Source organism: Silene latifolia, chromosome 6 (genome assembly GCF_048544455.1).
Source record: "Silene latifolia isolate original U9 population chromosome 6, ASM4854445v1, whole genome shotgun sequence".
NCBI classification, from domain to species: Eukaryota; Viridiplantae; Streptophyta; class Magnoliopsida; order Caryophyllales; family Caryophyllaceae; genus Silene; species Silene latifolia.
The window spans coordinates 115816871-115836486 of NC_133531.1; the positions used below are offsets into that span (position 1 = coordinate 115816871).

At 36.9% G+C, this 19616-nt stretch overlaps 1 protein-coding gene and 1 non-coding gene across 2 annotated transcripts; one reads left to right on the top strand and one right to left on the bottom strand.

Annotated features, from left to right (window-relative positions):
- Positions 1-17380, bottom strand: LOC141587139 (histone-lysine N-methyltransferase CLF). Its single transcript, XM_074408574.1, has 17 exons — positions 17015-17380; positions 16826-16927; positions 14245-14543; positions 11718-11879; positions 10081-10165; positions 9739-9894; positions 8316-8363; positions 8163-8234; positions 7335-8065; positions 5385-5520; positions 5057-5277; positions 4614-4745; positions 1641-1731; positions 1236-1283; positions 1020-1148; positions 861-938; positions 1-493 (listed from the first exon to the last, which is right to left on the bottom strand). The coding sequence occupies exons 1-17, from the start codon at positions 17072-17074 to the stop codon at positions 302-304; spliced, it is 2742 nt and encodes a 913-aa protein (XP_074264675.1). The 5' UTR covers positions 17075-17380; the 3' UTR covers positions 1-301.
- Positions 17381-17568: 188 nt separating this feature from the next.
- On the top strand, positions 17569-17642 carry TRNAN-GUU (transfer RNA asparagine (anticodon GUU)). The gene has a single exon. It is a non-coding gene; the product is annotated as a tRNA-Asn (tRNA).
- Positions 17643-19616: the final 1974 nt, after the last annotated feature.

The following is a 19616-nucleotide window of genomic DNA, read 5'->3' on the forward strand; positions in this document are numbered from 1 at the left end:
TACAACAAAAGGCATGAACTATGAACTATACAATGACTATTCTTTGATTCTCCAAGATTCAGAAAGCACAGTTGAATCGGTAATTAAATGACATTGGCATAACAAGATGTAATAATACAAATAATTCCGCGTCTTTTGTAATACATAGCTACATCAGGTTAGAATGTGAATCATATACCAAAAAAATTGCCCATCATAGGGTCGTCAATGGTTAGGATTTCACCGCCAATTTGAATGATGCTCGACTTGTAAAAGAATAACAAAAAAATGAATATACCGCTGTTAGCGGATGTATATTGAACTATGCGAGCTTTTTAGCTCGCCCACTAGAAGGCCCTGCATCGTCTTTTTTGGATCCAGGAGCCTCGGGTTTTCTGGCCCAAGCTGGGGCTCTATCGGCCTCATAACGGTAATCATAGAAAAGCTCTTCTCCACCATTTATTCGTTCCTTTGCAAATATGCCAACGCGATGATCCCCCGCAACCATTAAAACCTGCCAACACTCGTGCTAGAGATTATAGATTCGGTCCAACAGCCAACAAAGATAACGATTGTCCATGACTCGTGCTCTGTGATAAAGACCCATTGTATCCCTCTACCCAATATTCATTTATATTGTTTAGGTAAGCCAATAGTTATTTTTTGGTCGGTCCGGATAAATAGTTGACATATTTCCAAGCCATAGTTTACAATTCCTTTTTAGGCATGTTTTGTGGTGGAGAATGAGTGTGAGACTTCCTAGCTTTAGCATGCTCTTATGGAAAAAAAAAAAGATTTATAAATGGGAGACAGTATTTTAAATCACATACGCAATCATCTTAAGCTAGCTACATCACATAGCTAAGCAATGAATAAATCACCTTGGCATAGCAATTTGGATCAGGAGAGTGGTTAGCAAATTTTAGCTTGTCCCCTTTCCGATAAGCATCAAGAACAAACTGCAAATATAGAAGGCAACAATGTCGATAGAATGATATTACACAAATGTTCTCCACAAAACTCGTGAATCAGTATCATACCTGATCATTAAGATTGAAGAGGAATGAAGAGTTTTCTCGATCATATATCTTCCCACGTTTATCGGCTTCCCGATGTGAGATTAATTCCCCAGTATACTCCCCAAGATACTCATGTTTAGCGACACCATTCTAAAAAATGGGTGGTGCAACATAAGCCAAACATATAATGGACATAAGACCAAGCCATCAATACGTTAAGAGTAAGAGAATACTAACCTTCAGAAAAGCTCCCCAACCTGACACATCAGATCGACCGAGTAGAACCTGTACAAGTAAAACGAAGCAACACGGTGTTATAGCTATCACATGAAAGTGTAAATTACAGAAGAAATATTATACAAAATTAACTGGTTTATGTCTTTATGATCCTCTGTGTGAGCACTATGTTAATTGTGTTCATCTAACCGCTCTACCCACCATTCGAGGGGGTCCTCAAGACCAAGGTAAATTTGTTTTTAATCGTTGATGTGTGAGTATGAGCATGCACACCCAAGGCACAAATACTATATAGTATATACTGAACCTACTGAGTTTAGTCAAGTGCCAACCCCTGGCTCTCCATGTAATACAGCATAACATTATCTTGTAGCTAAAATCAATAGAATTGTGCTTCTTGCTCACCCGCTGCTGTTGCTTGAGTAGAAGCTTCATATTCCTACATTCATAATTGTCGCCTCTTTGATTAGGCGTCCCAAATGTACCATCTCCACAGCTGCAAGGTGGTTAGAATGTTAATACGAGACACAGAAAAGCACATGCATAAACAATGGGATGCTACAAGCAACAAGAGAAAATGAGTCTTATTAAAATAATGTGTAAAAATAAAATAATTGTCATTTTGGTTTGGAATGAAACTTAATTGTGGAAATGGCGTCCACCTATAGGATTGGATAGTTCCAACCTAAGACCAAACTAATTTTACCCACCCATCATCATTTTCACACCACCTTCATTCTCAATCCCCACCATTATTACCACCACAATGCCACCTCAGGCCCCCAACCCCCACCGTACTTACCACCCCCGATGTCACCTAACCCGCTGACCGCACCACTGATATCGCATCTTCTATCAAAAATAGCAAGTTATCATCTTCAACCCTCATCCTTACTAAAGAGAAAGAACCCACCATTAGGAGGCCTAGTATAGAGAGGCATCACTATATAAGGCGGCGACGGTGACGGTCGCATCTTCCGTGATGCTGTCCCGGGTATAAGAAGTGCTGCGGCGGCGGTATTAGGGTAGCCTTGCTGCTGCGGTGGCTGCTGAAGGTTGATAGGAAGTGATAGACGATCGTTGTGTTCGGATTGGAGGAGAGAGAGGGTCGGGATTGTTGAGGAAGGGAGTGAATGATGGAGGGGGTTGGTCGGAGGTGGGATTTTATGGTGGGGATATGCCAGAGATGGAGTTGCCGGAGGTGTTGAAGGGGTAAACGGTAAAGGGTGAGAGTTGAAAGAAGGGGATGCTGGGTTAGGGGGATGGGTTAATTACTTAATTAGGTTTGGAAATGACAATCCTACGTGAACACCATTTCAACAAATAGTTTCAATACCGACCCAAAACGATAAATTTTTTATTTTTGAGCATTATTTTAAAAAATCGTTCAAGAGAAAATAGAAGAAACAAAAATATCTACAGGAGTACAATTTGTTCCTCAGCAGCTTTTTCCTTGACTTGTACTTGCACAGTTTAGCGACTTCAAAGTTTTTTACAAATCTCAACAAACAACAGCCATGTCGCAGCAAGTTTTACGGCAATTATGTAAACATAGCTCTTCTAATCACCCAAGGAAACAAAGCATTTGACCCAACTTGAAAATAATACTAATCTCTGACTTTGGAAGATTCAAAAGTTGCTTAAAACCCATGACGACAACCTCGCTTCAATCTTCAATTAAAAATCTTTCAGTGTTTTCCGCTAATTTCCTTGGCAAATATTGGAAGTGATGACCACATGTCCTCAAGATGAACTCGACCAGAAACTACAGCTCTCAAAATTTTGAGAATTTTTATTAAAGTTGATACACTAGTAAGTCAAAATTACATAGCTTGTAGACGATTGTGACTTGTGAAACAAGGTAACTAAGAAGAAATTTGAAAAACCTCAAAAGTAGAGTCATATGGCACTCTAGCCAAGTCAGGAATCCCAAAGTTGCTAGAATATGCCTTGGTGAAACGACAGGAAAGTGTAGGCTAAAAAGTTAAAGACTACACACTTGAAGTTTTGAAAGATTGTCTTATTAAGGAAAGGTTTAAAACAGTTGAAAGTGAGAGAATGCTTTGTGTGTGTTTGGATGATGTCTAATGAATGCACAGCACCCCATTTATAGGGCTCCCACGAAAGACTGAGGATCCTGGACACAAGGATCCCAGACACTTGGAGCCTTAAAATGTATTATCTACCTAGAATGTTCTAGACCTGACTAGATCTTACAAGAGGACTCTACTGTGTATAGAGATTCCTAGAACATTACTATAAAGTACACAATCATCCTAGACTACTCTAGCATGTCCAAGATGATCCTTGAAGAATTCAATCTCGTGCAGGGAATTCGACAGACCCTAGGTCCCTCGATGAAAATATTCAGGCTATTTGGCGCAGAAAACCTCTGTGGCACGTGACTCATAATATGTATCGTAACTAACTTTGGCCTTTGAGAAAATATTCCAAAAAAATGATATTCCTGCAAACTACTTAAGAGGCTTGATTCCAGGCAACATCCCTATATATTACCATTATAACTATTTCACTCGCAAACCAACTTTTAGGTGATTATAGGCAACATCCCTCCCTATATGTCACTTCCAGGCCTCAACACTATCAAGTATCATTGTGGTCAGTCAACCTTTCTAAACGTACTGCACAAACCCCCAAAATATCACAACTCTAGCATGTCCTAGATGATCCGTGAATAATTCAGTCTCCTATAAGGAATTCAACCAATCCTAGGTCCCTCGATAAAAATATCCAGGCTATTTGGCACAGAAAAACCCATGGCAAGCAGCTCATAATATGTAGCTCAAATAATTTCGGCCTTTAAGAAAATATTCCTGAAAAATGGTATTCCTTCAAAGTTCAAACTACTTAGAGGCTTGATTCTAGGCAGCATCCCTCTATAGTCTATACCACCCTTAAAACTATTACACTCGCAAACCAATTTTTAGGGTGATTCTAGGCAACATCCCTATATGTCACTTTCAGGCCTCAACAGTCAACACTATCAGGGTGGTCACTCAACCTTTCAACAAGTATTGCACCAAGCCAAAATATCACAACTGTTGTTTTTCAACTACTATTTCCTCTTATCGACAACAAGTCGAGAATTTACTATTCTGAAAACTTCAAATTGAAATATAGTTAACTATTAAAATGATTTGTAAATAAACATGACTATTTTTCCATGTCCTAGCACATATAGTTTTCCTCTTCCATCAACTTAGATTACTTGATAATGCAATGTTCATGAAACCCTATTACCATTACTGAAATTTATAGCTTACGCACACTTTCCAATTCAAGAACTTGATTAGAAATTTACTTCTTCTTCCTTGTAATATCATCAGAATAAAAATTGAAGAGAAAACGAGGTCTCACCTGACCCAACAGTTGCGACAGACATCTGGATCACATTCTCTATCCGCAGCAAAACATGGGCACTGACGGCTTCTACACTGACTTTTGGCACAGTGGCAACCTCGAAATCTGTTTTTGCAGGTTTTGGGACACCTGTAAACATAGATTTGAACAAGCAGTTAATCAGTAAACGCTCAGCAGACCTCAAATCATTTTAAAGAAAATACTGGATTATGCTATTCAGACCTCAAGTCGCTTTAAAGAAAATACTGGATTATGCTATTCAGATCCCAAGTCAATTTAAAGAAAATACTGGATTATGCTATTCAGTATGACTGTAAAAACTCAGCCACAATATTTTTCACAGCAGGTCCCATTTAGAAGATGGATTATGCTATTCAGATCCCAAGTCAATTTAAAGAAAATACTGGATTATGCTATTCAGTATGACTGTAAAAACTCACCCACAATATTTTTCACAGCAGGTCCCATTTAGAAGACATGGGCACTGCTTTCCACAGGCAGTTTGACATCCGCACGGGTTAAACTGCCTACAAGGTTGATCTTTGCGCTCTGAAATACGTTTTCTAATTGAATGGTAGCCAGTAGACTTTGATGTATACTTCAACCGACGAACTCTACCTCTCCGTCGAACATATCTTGATCTTCGCCTGACTTCATTACCCTGAATGTTATTGCAATGCAAGAAATAAAAACGAATATTAAATTTATTCAGACAGAAATCTTAGTCAAGTGATTTAACATCACAAAGATAATAAATCACCCACTTACCGGAAGCTCATTGGAGTCAAAGCTAGCCCCATTATTGCCACCTTGACATAATAGCTTATTATCCAAGCGAGTCATATACTGATAGACCTCCATGCACGTCTTTAACCCATTCAAAAGGTTTCTAGCGATCAAGCAACTTATGGAAAATACAGATGTTAGTAAGAATAGATTTAAAAAGTACAAAGCAGATAGAGGTGCTGAGGGCCCATGACAATGAGGCAGACGCTTACCCTCATGGAAGCGAGACTTCTTAATTTACCAGCTATGGAGTACTATTAAAAAATAACATTTGGAGCAATAGTACCCTCTTTTCAGTGTTTTAGGGGGGGGTTAACAAGTAGAAAAGTAAAAGCTAGAGACAAAGCGGCAAAGGCAGGATAAAATAAGACGGGGGAGGGGGATCACATAGTAGTGGGCCTAATAAGTTCTGCCTCAGTGTGTCTCGTGGACGCTGTGGCGCTTCCTTAGCACCTCGCAACTACTTCTTCAAACTAAGGTACTTAACAACAAGCAAGCACAATATCTGACCTCATTAGAGTAGCAACAAATAGGCTGTCTAAAGTTGAAAACTAGATCCTACAATAGCGTATGAAGTTTAAGCTTACATCTAATACACTTTATCATGCAAGCTAACAATCCCCGTCCAATGAGCTCTAATTTTATACAGTTTATTTAAAATATCCAATCCACTTATCTAGCTTTAGTACTGCCTTCACCCCAGTTTGTTGTCCCTTTTTTTAACTTTAATGATCAACTTTGAACATTAATTTCTCCAAGTAAATGACTCCAAGCTATGTAAAGGTCAATGTCAAATTTGTCATGTTTGATTTATCAAAAAAAAAATATTTTCAAATTATCTTTTTGAATTAATTGTACTCCCTTCTTTCTCTGTCAAAATTACCCCAATTCCCTTTGTGGAAGTTCTGGTCAATTAATCCCATGTCTACTTAGAGTAAACTATTGCCATCAAAATGACCCAATGCCCTCATTAACCTTTTTATTCTACAGAAGTATCCAGCTCCACCGCCACTCTCTCCTTATCCTCAAAAGCTACCCAAGACTTAACCGAAATAACCTCTTTGCACTGCTGGTCATACCCCACACCGACTCTTTTCAACATCCCTCTGATTCGTCCTAGCCCTGGCCCCATCCCTTCCCCCACCCTCTCCTGAGATCCATTTCCCCTTTTTATGAGGATGTGATTATAAATTCTTCGATCTATAACAAACTACTACAAATTTCAGGAGAAAAATATGGGGTGTTAATCACAGTTTTTATCGGCCAGAAATGTCAATGTTGGTGGAGAAGGTGGAGGCGGTAGGTGGTTTGATACGGTGGAGGGAGGTTATGCTGCCTCAGAGGAGATGAAGGATTATCGATGGTGAAAGGTGATGTTATGGTGCTCTGTTATGGTGTAGGGTGGTAGGAGCAGTCGTTCATGATGGAACACGATAGGCTGGGTTAGGCTGGCTAGAGTAGAAGAAACTAAGGTGAGTTTTGATTACTGAGTCACCCCCCTAAAAACTTGTGCCATTTAGCTATGGGACCAAATGAAAAATAGAGGAAGTAATTATATACTGTGAGAAAACAAAATGGCTATTGTTGACCACCAAAGACAAAGGGAATGAAATAAATGGGGTGGAGTAGGATCCAAGAGGTGTACATTATCTATACACGCCAGGCTGGAAATGTCAGGTAAGAAGTTATACAAAATGATTAAATGTTCCAGTTGATTCGATTCAGAGTCATGGTGACAGAGAAGATACACAATAAACATATTTCAGATTACACTGTAAGGCCTGTAACTAAATGTTAAAAAGAGCCACCCATTCAAATACTAATACCTAAATATGTTGGATCCATATTTACATAATTTATTTGGTGAATAGACCATCGAAAAACTCAATCAAAAAAATACAACTTGATCATTAAATAGAAAAGAGTTAGTACCTGTTTCTGCCAAAAATCTCCAAGCCCTTTTCATAAAGTGCCTTCTCAAGAGCCTTCCAAGATTTATCGATACTAGACTCTTGTTTCCCTGGGCTTTCATCTACAAGTTCTTCTTTCCTTGAAACATCATCCAAGTTACATGTATTTTGATAGTTAGCTTCTACATTAACAGAATCAGAGTCTGCCTCATTAATTAATAATTTGGAAGCGTCAACTGCTGATGGATCCTTCTTTGACTTTTCATCGGCGCTTGAATTCATTTTCCTTTGCGAAGAGGACCCAACATCTTCACGTTTCTTTCTAGTACGAGGTCTAAGTTTCATATCACCAGATGAGTTTCCACCACTTGTAACTGAATCGGAATCTTGGTTCATTATGTTCTTCTGCCTCTTCTGCATTGCAACAAGTATGCGGTCAGCAGCTCGTTTTTTCTTACTTTTACGAGCTTCAGACTTTCCATTTGATTTAGTCTTAAGCTGGATGGAAGACTCATCAATATTGTTGTCATCTTCTCCAGGAGTAAAATCTGAATCACAGCTATCAGATTCGTTTTTGGCATTTGATGAAGCACTTTCATTTTGAGCATATTTCCCCTTCCGTTTACCAGAGCCATTGGACTTCCTCTTAGATGACACCAGAGCGGATGCATCATCGGAAGTAGTGCGTGGTTTTCCTCCAGAGTCCTCACATTGCAGTGAATTTGCAACAATAATGCCCTCGGACTTTTTTGCCTGACATGAGAAGATACTTCCAAGCATCATATTCTAGAATCATTGTACTTAAAATGCCATCAGCTACACATTGACTCTACTCAAGTTCAGAACATACTGAGCGATAGCAGTCAGGTCCACATGGCTTATTTGAAACCTCAGGAGCAATCCATGGATTCTGTTTCTCAGTCTATCAAATGAAAAGGTAAAAATAATTCAAATAAGCCCGTACACATAAGAAGCTTTCTACAACACACACTAATACACGTACTGGGAAAATGAGATCCTGGGAACATCCATGCAACCTGCAATCAAAAACCTGCCAGTATAACAAATCAAATCAATAATCCATACAGCTTTATCATCATGCGTACGAGACTCGCACGTACGGCCAGTGTAAGGGGTTAGATATACGGAGTATTACCTAAATCAGAAAACACAGGGAGGCTGTTGTCGAACGAGTCATAATGAAAATTGTGTCGAAATTGGTAGCAAACAACTGCTATCTAAAAAAACAATACTTCCTTCCCTTCACAATGACCTTCCACATTACTTTTTCCCGGTCTCCAATGCGATAGTTTGAACATAGTTTCCGGCATTTCTATATTACATTTTTTGGTTGAAAAATTATTTTGTGCAAGATTTTTTTATAACTGCAAGTATCTTAACATTACATCATAATCATTTACCATTGAGACTTTGAGAGTAAATTAACAATGAGGACCTTTTAAATACAATAGTTAACAAATCACAACGTTTACACCATCTCTGGCAAAAAAGTGCTACCAAAAGTAATCTCAGGCCATATTTCACATCTATTTTGAATTTCCGACCTCGTAATCTCTAATTTTATGACTAAAATACCCTTCCCGTACCATTGCATTCCATTTCAAAAGATTTCTACATTTGTCTTCATGTCTTCATCTTCCCACTGAATTCAGGTAAGATTGCTACCTTATTCTATGGTTTATTGTCTTTCCTCTTGCACTTCATGAAGTAGCGAGTGATTTCTCATAAAAGCAATCCAATTTTGAAGTTAGGGTTCAATTTTTTCGGGATTTTTCAATTAAAAACAATTGGGTTTAATTAAAATTACTCTGTTGTAGAATTAGTACATAGACACCAATATTCGAAATCAGGGTTCTTAGTTTAAATTGGGTGCTTTATGGAACTGGTAATTGAAACGTGAATTTTCAGTGGAATGTAAAATGGGCTGTATCTTTGGATAATTTTGTGATTGCTTGAACAAATTGTTGATTTTGTGCAGTGTAACTATCCCAAATGTCGAAATTAGGGTTATCAAAGTGGGAAGTTGAGGTGTGTGGATTTTTTGAGGAAATGAGGGAAATAAAACAAAGATACTGACTATATAAGGGGAAGGGTATCGTCACATCACTTTTTTTTCACTGGAAATGAGTTTTGGTATCAGAATTTTGTTCACAGTAGGCGTTAAGATAGGAATTTTTAAAAAAAAAATTGAAGGTAGTAATCTTAGAAAAGTGTATTTTATAAGGTAGTTATTATTTTATTTTTTTTAACAAATAAGGTAGTTATTATTAATTTACTGAAACTTTTAAGGTTAACGTTTAAAACTTCTGACCCTAAAAAGCAAATGTGGAAGATCTTTAAGGAGAGGGAGTATTTCATATGAAAAATTATAAGAGTATCTTATAAAGGAAAAAGGCAGTACTTACATAACACCGCCGGCAAAACAAATTGTCAAAAGAATCCAAAGCTCCTTCCAAATCTTTGTCAAGGTAGGGATTTGCATTCTCTGAAGTTCCTGCAGTATCACCATTCTTTACACCTGTCTTGGCATTCCTTTCCTCACAAAGAACCTCATATCTTGCCTGTATAAGATGTTAGACAGAGTTTCATTTCTCTGTAAGGAAAGCAAAGAAAGAATGGGAAACAAGTGGACTAAAGCTCACTCTAAAGATTCTTTCAGACACAGCGAAGTGAAAGACAGAAAGATCAATTTCTAACGACGTACGGAGTACAAATTTTGGTACCTCGTCACTTAGAGAGCCACATACCTTAACATCACAAGGCTTTTTTGAAAAGCACTGTCCCAATAAATCTAAAACAGCCTCTGATAAACCAACTTGCTGGGCTGCCATCCTGGCAACAGTTAAACATCAAGCATTGCAATTAGATTAGTGGCCGAGTTACTTTGAAGAGTCAAAATCATTTATATATTGCATGATATCTATCTCCCCTATCTAGCTTTCTTTGTCTATTAAATGAGAGTTATCACAAAAATGCATCAAAAAATAAGTTCACATTTTTATTTTGTTCACTATAGGACAAAATAATTATGTAGTGCTTCACACAATTAATGATGACTAAACATAATATAAATATAAAAATAGTAATGATTCTTGAACAAAATCTACTAGATGACATTCCATGTTGCACTAACAGGTGGGGCTACTAGTTTGACTTGTTCAATCATTTCATGCAATACGAGAGTAAGAGAAAATGAGAAATATACCACCAGTCAAAACTTAGTCACTCACATCGTGATATATTCAGATCGACGTTAAAATAGCATAACATGTACAGATATACGTCGGTTTGCATTTTAAAACACCATTTTCTTCAAGGAACTTTTTTTTTCCTAATTTCAACACTAAAAACCTCCATAATGGAGAGAATTCCAAAGACATGCACAGAAACGAATTACAAGAAGCAGACAGAACTCTACGCTCGCACTTTTCTGTCTAAGACAAATAAAAAGTTGATATATATTCATCCAAAAAGATTAGGCGAAGCATAGACCAATCATCGATAAAAGAACAAACTCTTTCCTTTCGGTAGAGTTCGACATCGAGAAGATTTAAGATAACAAGATTTCACTCCTATTACCATAGTCAAAGCATATTTTCCATATTCCTATTTTTTTTTTAAGTTTCAACTTCCAATGGCCCAAAGACTCATTGCTCTTTGGTTCTCGATTATGATGGAATAAAGGAAGCAAAATGATCCACTAAAGTGGTTGCGCTTCTTTCTAATGTGAAGTATAGTCCTTCGATGCAGTTCTCGACATAATTATCCTCTTAGATCATTCCGAATAGCCTGTTTGTGTTGCTAAACACAAGGGTAAGGTTGTGTACATCCGAGTATCCGACCCCTCCTTACCCGCAATTTGTGGGAGTTGTTGTGGACTTGAGGCACTGGGTAATGTTATTGATGTAATTGATTTCATTTTTTCTTACACCATATTTTCATTATATATTTATTACTCTGTACTTCATTTTAAATTTTCTTTAACCATTACCGCTACTAATGGATTTTCTTTTTATCAAAATCTCTTATAAGAAAATTATTCACTTTACATAACTCTCATAACATTATTTTTAGATCGAGTTTTTATAATGTTTCTCTTTACTTTATGCCCTTTCTTCTTTCTTTATTTTTCTTTTATTTATATAACCAGGCGATGACGGTTTCAAATGATTATCCGTGTTAGCTGACCCCAAACCATTTGTGGAGTAAGGCTCTGATAGTGTTCTTGCTGTTATTGAATTTCAGTAATATAGTGGCTAAGAATTCGAGCTTAGAATGGATAGGTGATCAAATCGCAATTCTAGCATAGTGAAATAAACAGTAGAAGAACTCAAAAAATAAAAGCATTGAACCTAAAATCAAAAAGGAAAAATGTTGGGTATACCACAGGATGTAATCTTCTGATCGAGCAAATATCTTCTTGTCTTCCTCCTCCTCAATTACTTCTTCCTCACTGTCACTGCAAATCAGTGCCTCTCCTCCAGTTGGATCATAATAAATTCTCCTGCGACCTACAACAGACTGGTCTTCTGGCATCCGTTGATTTCTACAAACCCAAAACAGAAATAAAAAATCGTAGCTTGATAGGACAGCTAAGTGATATTTTATACCAACAAAAACTTTTTATACCTGATAACAGAGACAAGAGACGGTGGTTTAACATGTGATGAATGTCAAATATTCGAGCCTGTCTTTTGAGCTTTCAATCTTATAACTTCTTGAACTTTTGACTATATATTTGATCAAAGGGATCAACTGTTTGAAACCACCAAGAGAAAAGGCCCAAGGTATTCACCTCACTTCTCTCACTACATAATCCATAATCACTGAACTAATATCCAGATAACCCCACCACCTTTGTAACATCTGCTGCCTTCTCAACATTAATCTGCGTATTCTTTGATAGAATTTTCTTCTTAAACTACCTAACTTTCATTCGAAAGCAAAATGACTACCTAAATTGTTTGCACTTTACATAAATAAGGTCATCCAAAAATAACCTTTTTTTTGTTAAACCAGCACTAGAGTAAAGATTGAATGCATCTACCCCTCCAAAGCACCAAAGTAAATGTTTCTCTTACAAACTACTTTACCTTCACGTTTAAAATTTAGTTGTGGGTGTCCTACTATTCATACTACACACTTTGATATACTTCAACACTTGAATACTAAGTTACTACATCATGTGTTTAAGGTCTTACCCTTCGAACTCCACTTCTTTTAAATTTAATTTTTTAGCATCAAGCTTATGAAAACCGTGAGCAGCTCTCCTTGTTGAAAGGAAACACCTTTGAAGATTCTTATATAATGAAGCTATGATTGCTAATTATAATAGCTTGCCATTTACAAAACTCCTCTTTTTTATCAACCATAGGAAAATAATTTACGAAAAGTAATGAAAAAGAGACCAAATGATCGACAGTTTCACGTGATGATGCATGTTAGGAGGCCCAAAATCATTTTGGTATTGGCGCTCTGATGTTGTAATGAAAAAAGACCAAGCTACAGGGGAAAAAATGGTAATAATATTGGACATGATGAACTTGACCTGTCTGAGAACCAACTTTAGGGAGCTACAACTATGAGCCCACGACCACAACGACAACGATGACGACGACTAACATAAGAAAAGAAAGGGTATTGTGGAGAGAAGGAATAGGTTTGAATCCGCCAATATGGTCAAAGGTAAACTAAAAAAAAAAAAAAAAAAAAAAAAAAAAAGAGAGAAATGGCAAACAAAACAAGTGTGTTTGTAATAAAAATAAGAAAAACGTGAAAACCAAGATCAAAGATTCAAAACGGATGTGTAAAACAAAAAGAGTATTATCATTTTTTTTTAAAAAAAAAATCAATAAAATAAATATTTACGTAAAAATGACAAAAGATAAGGAAATATCTAAAATTCAAACTAAATCTTCAACATGGATTCTTCCTCTCCACAATACCCAATCCCTCGCCATACTCTCACTGATTCCCAAAACACTCATCGTTATCGATCACCCTTATCCATGTTTGTTTCGGTCTTCCCCTTCCCCTAACAATGTTATCCATTTCCCAACTCTCAATTCTCCACTCTCAATTCTCCTCACAGGTGCCTCCGGTGCTCTCTGTCGTACATGACCAAACCACCTTAAACGGTTCTCCCTCATCTTATCTTCAATCGACGCAACGCCCACTTTCTTGTGCGGCCACACATCCAGCGAAGCATACACATCTCAGCTAGCTACCCTCATCTTTTGTACATGTCCATGTTATACTGCCCAACATTCAACACTCACTACCATATAGGAGTGCAGGCGTAACTGCCCATGACAGAAATTAAACAAAAAAAAAAAGATATTCCTTTCCTTTTCCCAATACACCCCGTTTACCATTATTTGAGAGGTGAAGTTTAAAGATGAGGGAGTAATATTTTACAAGGGTATATCACATTTTAACAGTTCCACAAAAGACAGCCTTAATGCATCAGATTTTATCACGTGAAGACATTCAAGCTAGAACACTCTAGATACTTCACAACAAAGGGCCTAGGAAGGCGCAACACCATATAGAACAACCCACTAACTCTATAATTAAACAAGGAATATATAAGGATTATTGGTCTTACATGTGAGAATATCTAATACAAGAGCATATGGCAAACAACAATTACCAAATTCGCTCAACCTCAAATGAATCGCATATTGGTTAGAACGTAATCTATTATGGTGCTTGCTTAAAATCTAGATATTAAACACGTTATTAAGAGCATATAGGGAATCAAATGTTATGCATTAATATCAAATTAGGTAAAATATGGCAAACACTGCACTCCTGAGCGATCTACACAACAAACAAGAGGTTCTACACCTGCCGAGGGCCATACAGCACTTGAAGCTAAAAGCCATGAAAAAAAGCAACATGTAACACACCTGTCCAAAAATATCCACGTAGTATAAGGTGGTAATCTCTTCGCTTCCGGAAGTCTGATGGGTCTAACTGAATTCTTGACAGGGACATTTGTACCTAGAAGAACTGCTGTATCTTCTTGCGAGCCACTGAAATCATTCTCTCTGCTACTTGCGTCGCCCCCAATTTGCATATTAATTGCGTCCATCTGTCTCTTCATCAATAGAGCGCCACTATTATCTGTGTTGTTACTCATGGCATTTTGTCTTTCCATCATCAATGTCGCTCTAGACAGTTTCTGCTTGTTTTCTTCCATTATTTTCTGATGAACAGAACACACAAAATTATACTACCATGACCAAAGAAAATACTTTCAAACGCTAACATATCATTGAATAAATAGGAACTAATTAATTAGGTGTTGGCGAGTTTGTTGCACACTTCATTTTTTTCCAACAAAGCCTCATTATAGCATATCTTAAGCATATCACGTAGCAACTAAAGTTTAGAAGGGGGTTCTTTTTTATCGAATCTATAATAAACCATATTCGTATTTAAAAAGTTGCTCCTCCATCTACTATTATGTGTCTAAAATAGAAAATGGAAAAATAAAAAGGAGGGCAGAAGTTACCTCTATTGTATCGTATATTACGCGAATAAACTTTTGTTCTAATTTCCATATAAATACCAAGTGTTCATACAATAAGATATCCACTCTGTTTGTATAAATTGTAATCAATGCATTCACATAATATACTTTTCACATATATTTAGTGATGGAGAAGGAGATCATATTGAAAATCCATTCTTCTCCTTACCCAAAATAGAAAGGGACAATTAATTTGGAAAAAATTGAGAGGAAAAGGGTGACAATAAAATCAGAATATACGTGTACTAAATAAATTATTGTGAGCTCTAAGTGAATGGTGATAAATGATAATGCGCAACGCCAATCAAACAAAAATAAAAACAACACTTCATAGTCTTAGTCACTAACTAAACAGTGCCGGAATAACAGGAAACCAAGTTTAATACACTTTCATCCGAAGGCCACATTCCACCATAATCCACACCCCAAACAAAACACAGAAACCATGGCCAACTTCAAACCATGGTCGACTTCATTATCAAGACCCTTGTCGCCATGATTTCGCACGAGACATATTTCGATTTTTACCGTCTTTTTTCTCCGCCAAAAACTGACCTTATCCAAAGTTAACCTAGTCAAATTCGAGAGTTTGGAATGGAGTAAGAGATGTAAAATCATTATGCACCCGGGATATGTCTTCTCCAAAATCATGGCTCACAAGGTTTTTGATAATGAAGTCAATCATGGTTTTGAAGTTAGCCATCATTTCTGTGTTTAGTTTCGGGTATGGCCTATTGAAGAATGTGGCTAGTGGGTGAACTAACACTATGAAGGGTGAGTTGATTTCTTGATATTTTGATTATGTTTAACTAGTAACTAACACTATGAAGGGTTATTATTATTTTTGTTTCGTTGATATTAGCATTATCACCTTCACTTTTACTTTAGAATTCACAATAAATTACTTAGTACTCCCTTCATTCTTTATTGTCCCCTTCTCCGTCTCATTTTTTTTCCAACTTTATTGTCCCTTTTCTATTTTTGGTAAGGAAACGACTGGAATTTCAACAGGCTTCGGCATTCAGCAATGTGTCTCCCTTACCCTAATTTGAGAGTTGTCGTCTCATCAAATATAAGCTTCGGCATTCAGCAATGGACCTCCACAACTCGTCTCATCATACTATTGGCTCCATCAATTTCGCTAAAACTCTAAATCTTACAACCACTCTAACAATGTATGTAAAAAAAAAAAGACAACAACAAAAATGCACCTTAAAATAAACAAGGCACTGAGCTTTGGCTTCTAGCTTCAACGAATATATGACCTTTATCTTGGCATTCACATAATAATACATTTAGCTATCTCACTTTTACATCCATTTGAAGTATATTACGCACGCAGATTTGTTCAGGGAGGGCAAAAGCTACCTATTTGTATAGTATAAAATGCGAATAAATTTTGTCCTAGTTTCCATATCATACCTACTTTTCATACAATGAGATAAGATATACATTCTGTTTGTACTCAATGCATTCACATATTATACTTCCTATATCAGCTGAGATTACTCTCAAATCGTATCCTCAAATATAAGCTTCAGCAGTCAGCAATGTGCCTCCTTCAACTGACTCTCAGCTCGTCTCATCATATTACCAACTCCATCAAATTTGTATTCAATGTGTTCACATATTAATTTACCTATATCTAAGAAATGCAACAAAACCAAACTGGCGCTGACATATAAATTTCCATATGTAAGAGATACGACCAAGCTAAATTGGCATTCAGCAATGTGCTTCCCTCAGCGGAGAATTATTCTCGTATCGTCTCATCAAATATACACTTTTGTTCAGCAATGCACCCTCCCTCAGCTGAGAGTTACTCTCAGATCATCTCATCGAACATAAGCTTAATAATCATATTACCGTCTCCATCAAATTTTCGCTAAAACTCTAAATCATACAACCAATTTAACAATGTATGTAAAAAAAAAAAGATAAAAACAAAAATGCACCTGAAGATAAACAAGGCGTTGAGCTTCGACTTCTTGCTTCAACGAATCAATGACCGTTATAATATCTTTCGGCGCCATACTTGGTTCTACGCTATTCATCGTCTGCTCATCAAATTCAAATTAATCAACAACTAAAATACACAAAAAATTCATCAAAAGAACAAAATTATTTTCATGAGAAAAATTGACCAGCGAGTCTTTAGAAAGGTCCGATCTAGTAGGGGTGGAGCGGGATGGTTTGGCGGACATCGCCGACGACGGATCGCCGGCAAGTGACGTCAGATTTCGCCGGCGATGATGATGATGATACTCATGCAACAACAATGTAGAGAGAGAAAGAGAGTGAGAATTGCGAAAATTGAGGGTGTTGGAAACCCTAGAATTAGGAGAGAGTAACAAGTAGAAGTAAGAATGTGTTTTGTTTGAGAGATGGTGGTTGTTAATTTGATATTTCCCCCTTTTTGGCCAAAGACGAAAGAGGGAGGGATTTGTTGCGTTTTGAATTGGGTTATGTTATGTATTGTCTACTGTCGTCACATGAAAACACATCAACTTAAAAGAGAGAAATAAACTTGAGGGTAAATAAGATAACAATTAGGTTATGTTCTTTTGGACTGAAATTGTCTGAATTGAACTGAACTGAATTTAATGGAGTTGAACTGAACTTAATAGAGCTGAACTGAACTGAACTGATCTGAACTGAACTGAACTGAAATAAAAATAAAAAGATAATAATAATAATAGCTGGAATAGCTCAGTTGGTTAGAGCGTGTGGCTGTTAACCACAAGGTCGGAGGTTCAAGCCCTCCTTCTAGCGTTTGGGTGTGGGAGCCCAGCTTGTTTCTCGGCTCCCCACCAATTTCATCTAAACCAAATTAATATTAATATTATTATGAGAATTCATGAAAAATAGGCATGCAAGGCTATAAGTAGGGTTTGATCATTGTGTTTTCCAATTAAAAATATAAACCTAATACTCCCTCCTTTTTTTTTCGGCACACTTAAATAAAATAGGTAGTCCATTTTATTTCGTCATTTGTCAATCGTGACAAATGTGACATGTTACTTGACATGTGAAATTGTAATGTATTTTTAACATATTAAAAATCAACATACTCATAAAATATGTCATATACAAAATCGACAAGTAATTCGTAATTACTTGTACCAAAATGGTTTATCAAATTATAAATTACAACGTCTTGTATTTATAATAAATCACTCATTCAATTTCAATTGTTTCGTAAACAATAAATTTATCTAAGTAATAAAACAATTCGATTACTTAGACCGTATCTCATTTAATCAAATTACAATAAGACACGTTAACTTTACTCACGAAATCATCCGTCAATTTCAAGCAATTTAATTAACTCGTATCGGTATACGATTAATTAAATAATCAATTAAGAGTATTTCCCTATAGGTATGACCTAAGGGGATCAACTGATCACCACCGCCGCACAACAGTAATGTCAAACTCTAGTCACCAATCATTACCGATATGTGTGGACCAGTTGACTCTAAAACATTACATCCCACATGTATTCTTAAAATGAGATTTAAACATGTGATCATCATGATCGATAGATGTGATTATTATTGTTCGAGGACACTTATTCCAACAATCTCCCACTTGTCCTCGACAAGTGTGCGTCACCATTTCTCTTGTCCTATTACTATCTCCCACTCAATGCAAGGTGTCTTTCAGGTCGTACTTGCAAGTGATCATATCGAGAGTGGTTTCCTCGATCTGGAGAATAACTGATTGACCGGAATTATCTACCATAGATACCTTCCGAGCGTAGCCACGCATTTCCAGTTCATTACTCCTCGAGTGGCCCTGAGATATTATTTTAACCCTGACAAGGGGGTGGACAATTCCTATCGCACTTATTCCCTTCGACTAGCCACAGCCATCATAACTCAAAATATGCTCATTTGACCCCATTTACGAAGGTCGTAGTAACATAAATCAAAGTTAATCTGAAACTGTGCCACCTTAGGCGAACAGTCTTTAGTCAAAAGAATCGATTCATTAGAATACTATAGTAGCTCTCGCCACGACCAGGCTATATAAATTTGCCATAACTCTATAAGCGGTCATTAGGCCCGACAAAGTGTTCCTAACAGTCTGTCTATGTGATCGACTAGTTATCTCATATGACTCTATGGCACTTGAACTTGCCATCAATCGCATCACACTCTAGTCACTTCGAGACGTCACCTCATACAAGTGACTATGGGCAAATACCATGTTAATCCGAGTTCACTTTAACGGGGTTCAATATTGTCTCTACAACCCGTTTGGATGTAACAAAGTATAAAAGGAGTTTTTAGTTTTAAAAACTCGAACGACAAATGTGATTATCACATATGAATAGTCAATACCTGATTACTACTTCATGTTTATATAATCCATTTTCATCATATATGTAGTTGTTCATCTCAATGCAATTGAAATGACATATGACATGACTCATCATGTTAAGCCTATAAGAAGGCTTTGGTTAGTAGGTTTTATCAACTTCTTGTACCTTACTCAACCTTACCACATACTTGTTTTTCTTTGTAATGCATACATTTGCATTACAAAACTTTCTGAGTACGTGTTTAGATCCAATCTAGACATAAGCTTTCCAGTCATAGAATGGCTCCCACTGTTTTCACAGTGTGCGGGACCCATCCCTCTCGCACATGTCATGATTGCAAGTGTACTCAATTTCCGTTGTAAGCATCTCTCATTGTTCTTTATTGCCTAGAACGATTCTAACAAATCCATTTCTTAAAT

Bases quoted from the DNA above. Each gene is read 5' to 3' on its own strand.
- LOC141587139 (XM_074408574.1), bottom strand. From the start codon at position 17,074: ATGTCCGCCAAACCATCCCGCTCCACCCCTACTAGATCGGACCTTTCT. The intron at 16,928-17,014 runs GTCAATTTTTCT...TTTGATGAGCAG, and splicing joins ACCTTTCTAAAGACTCGCTG to ACGATGAATAGCGTAGAACC. The intron at 8,235-8,315 runs GTACGTGTATTA...TTCATTTGATAG, and splicing joins CCCAGGATCTCATTTTCCCA to ACTGAGAAACAGAATCCATG.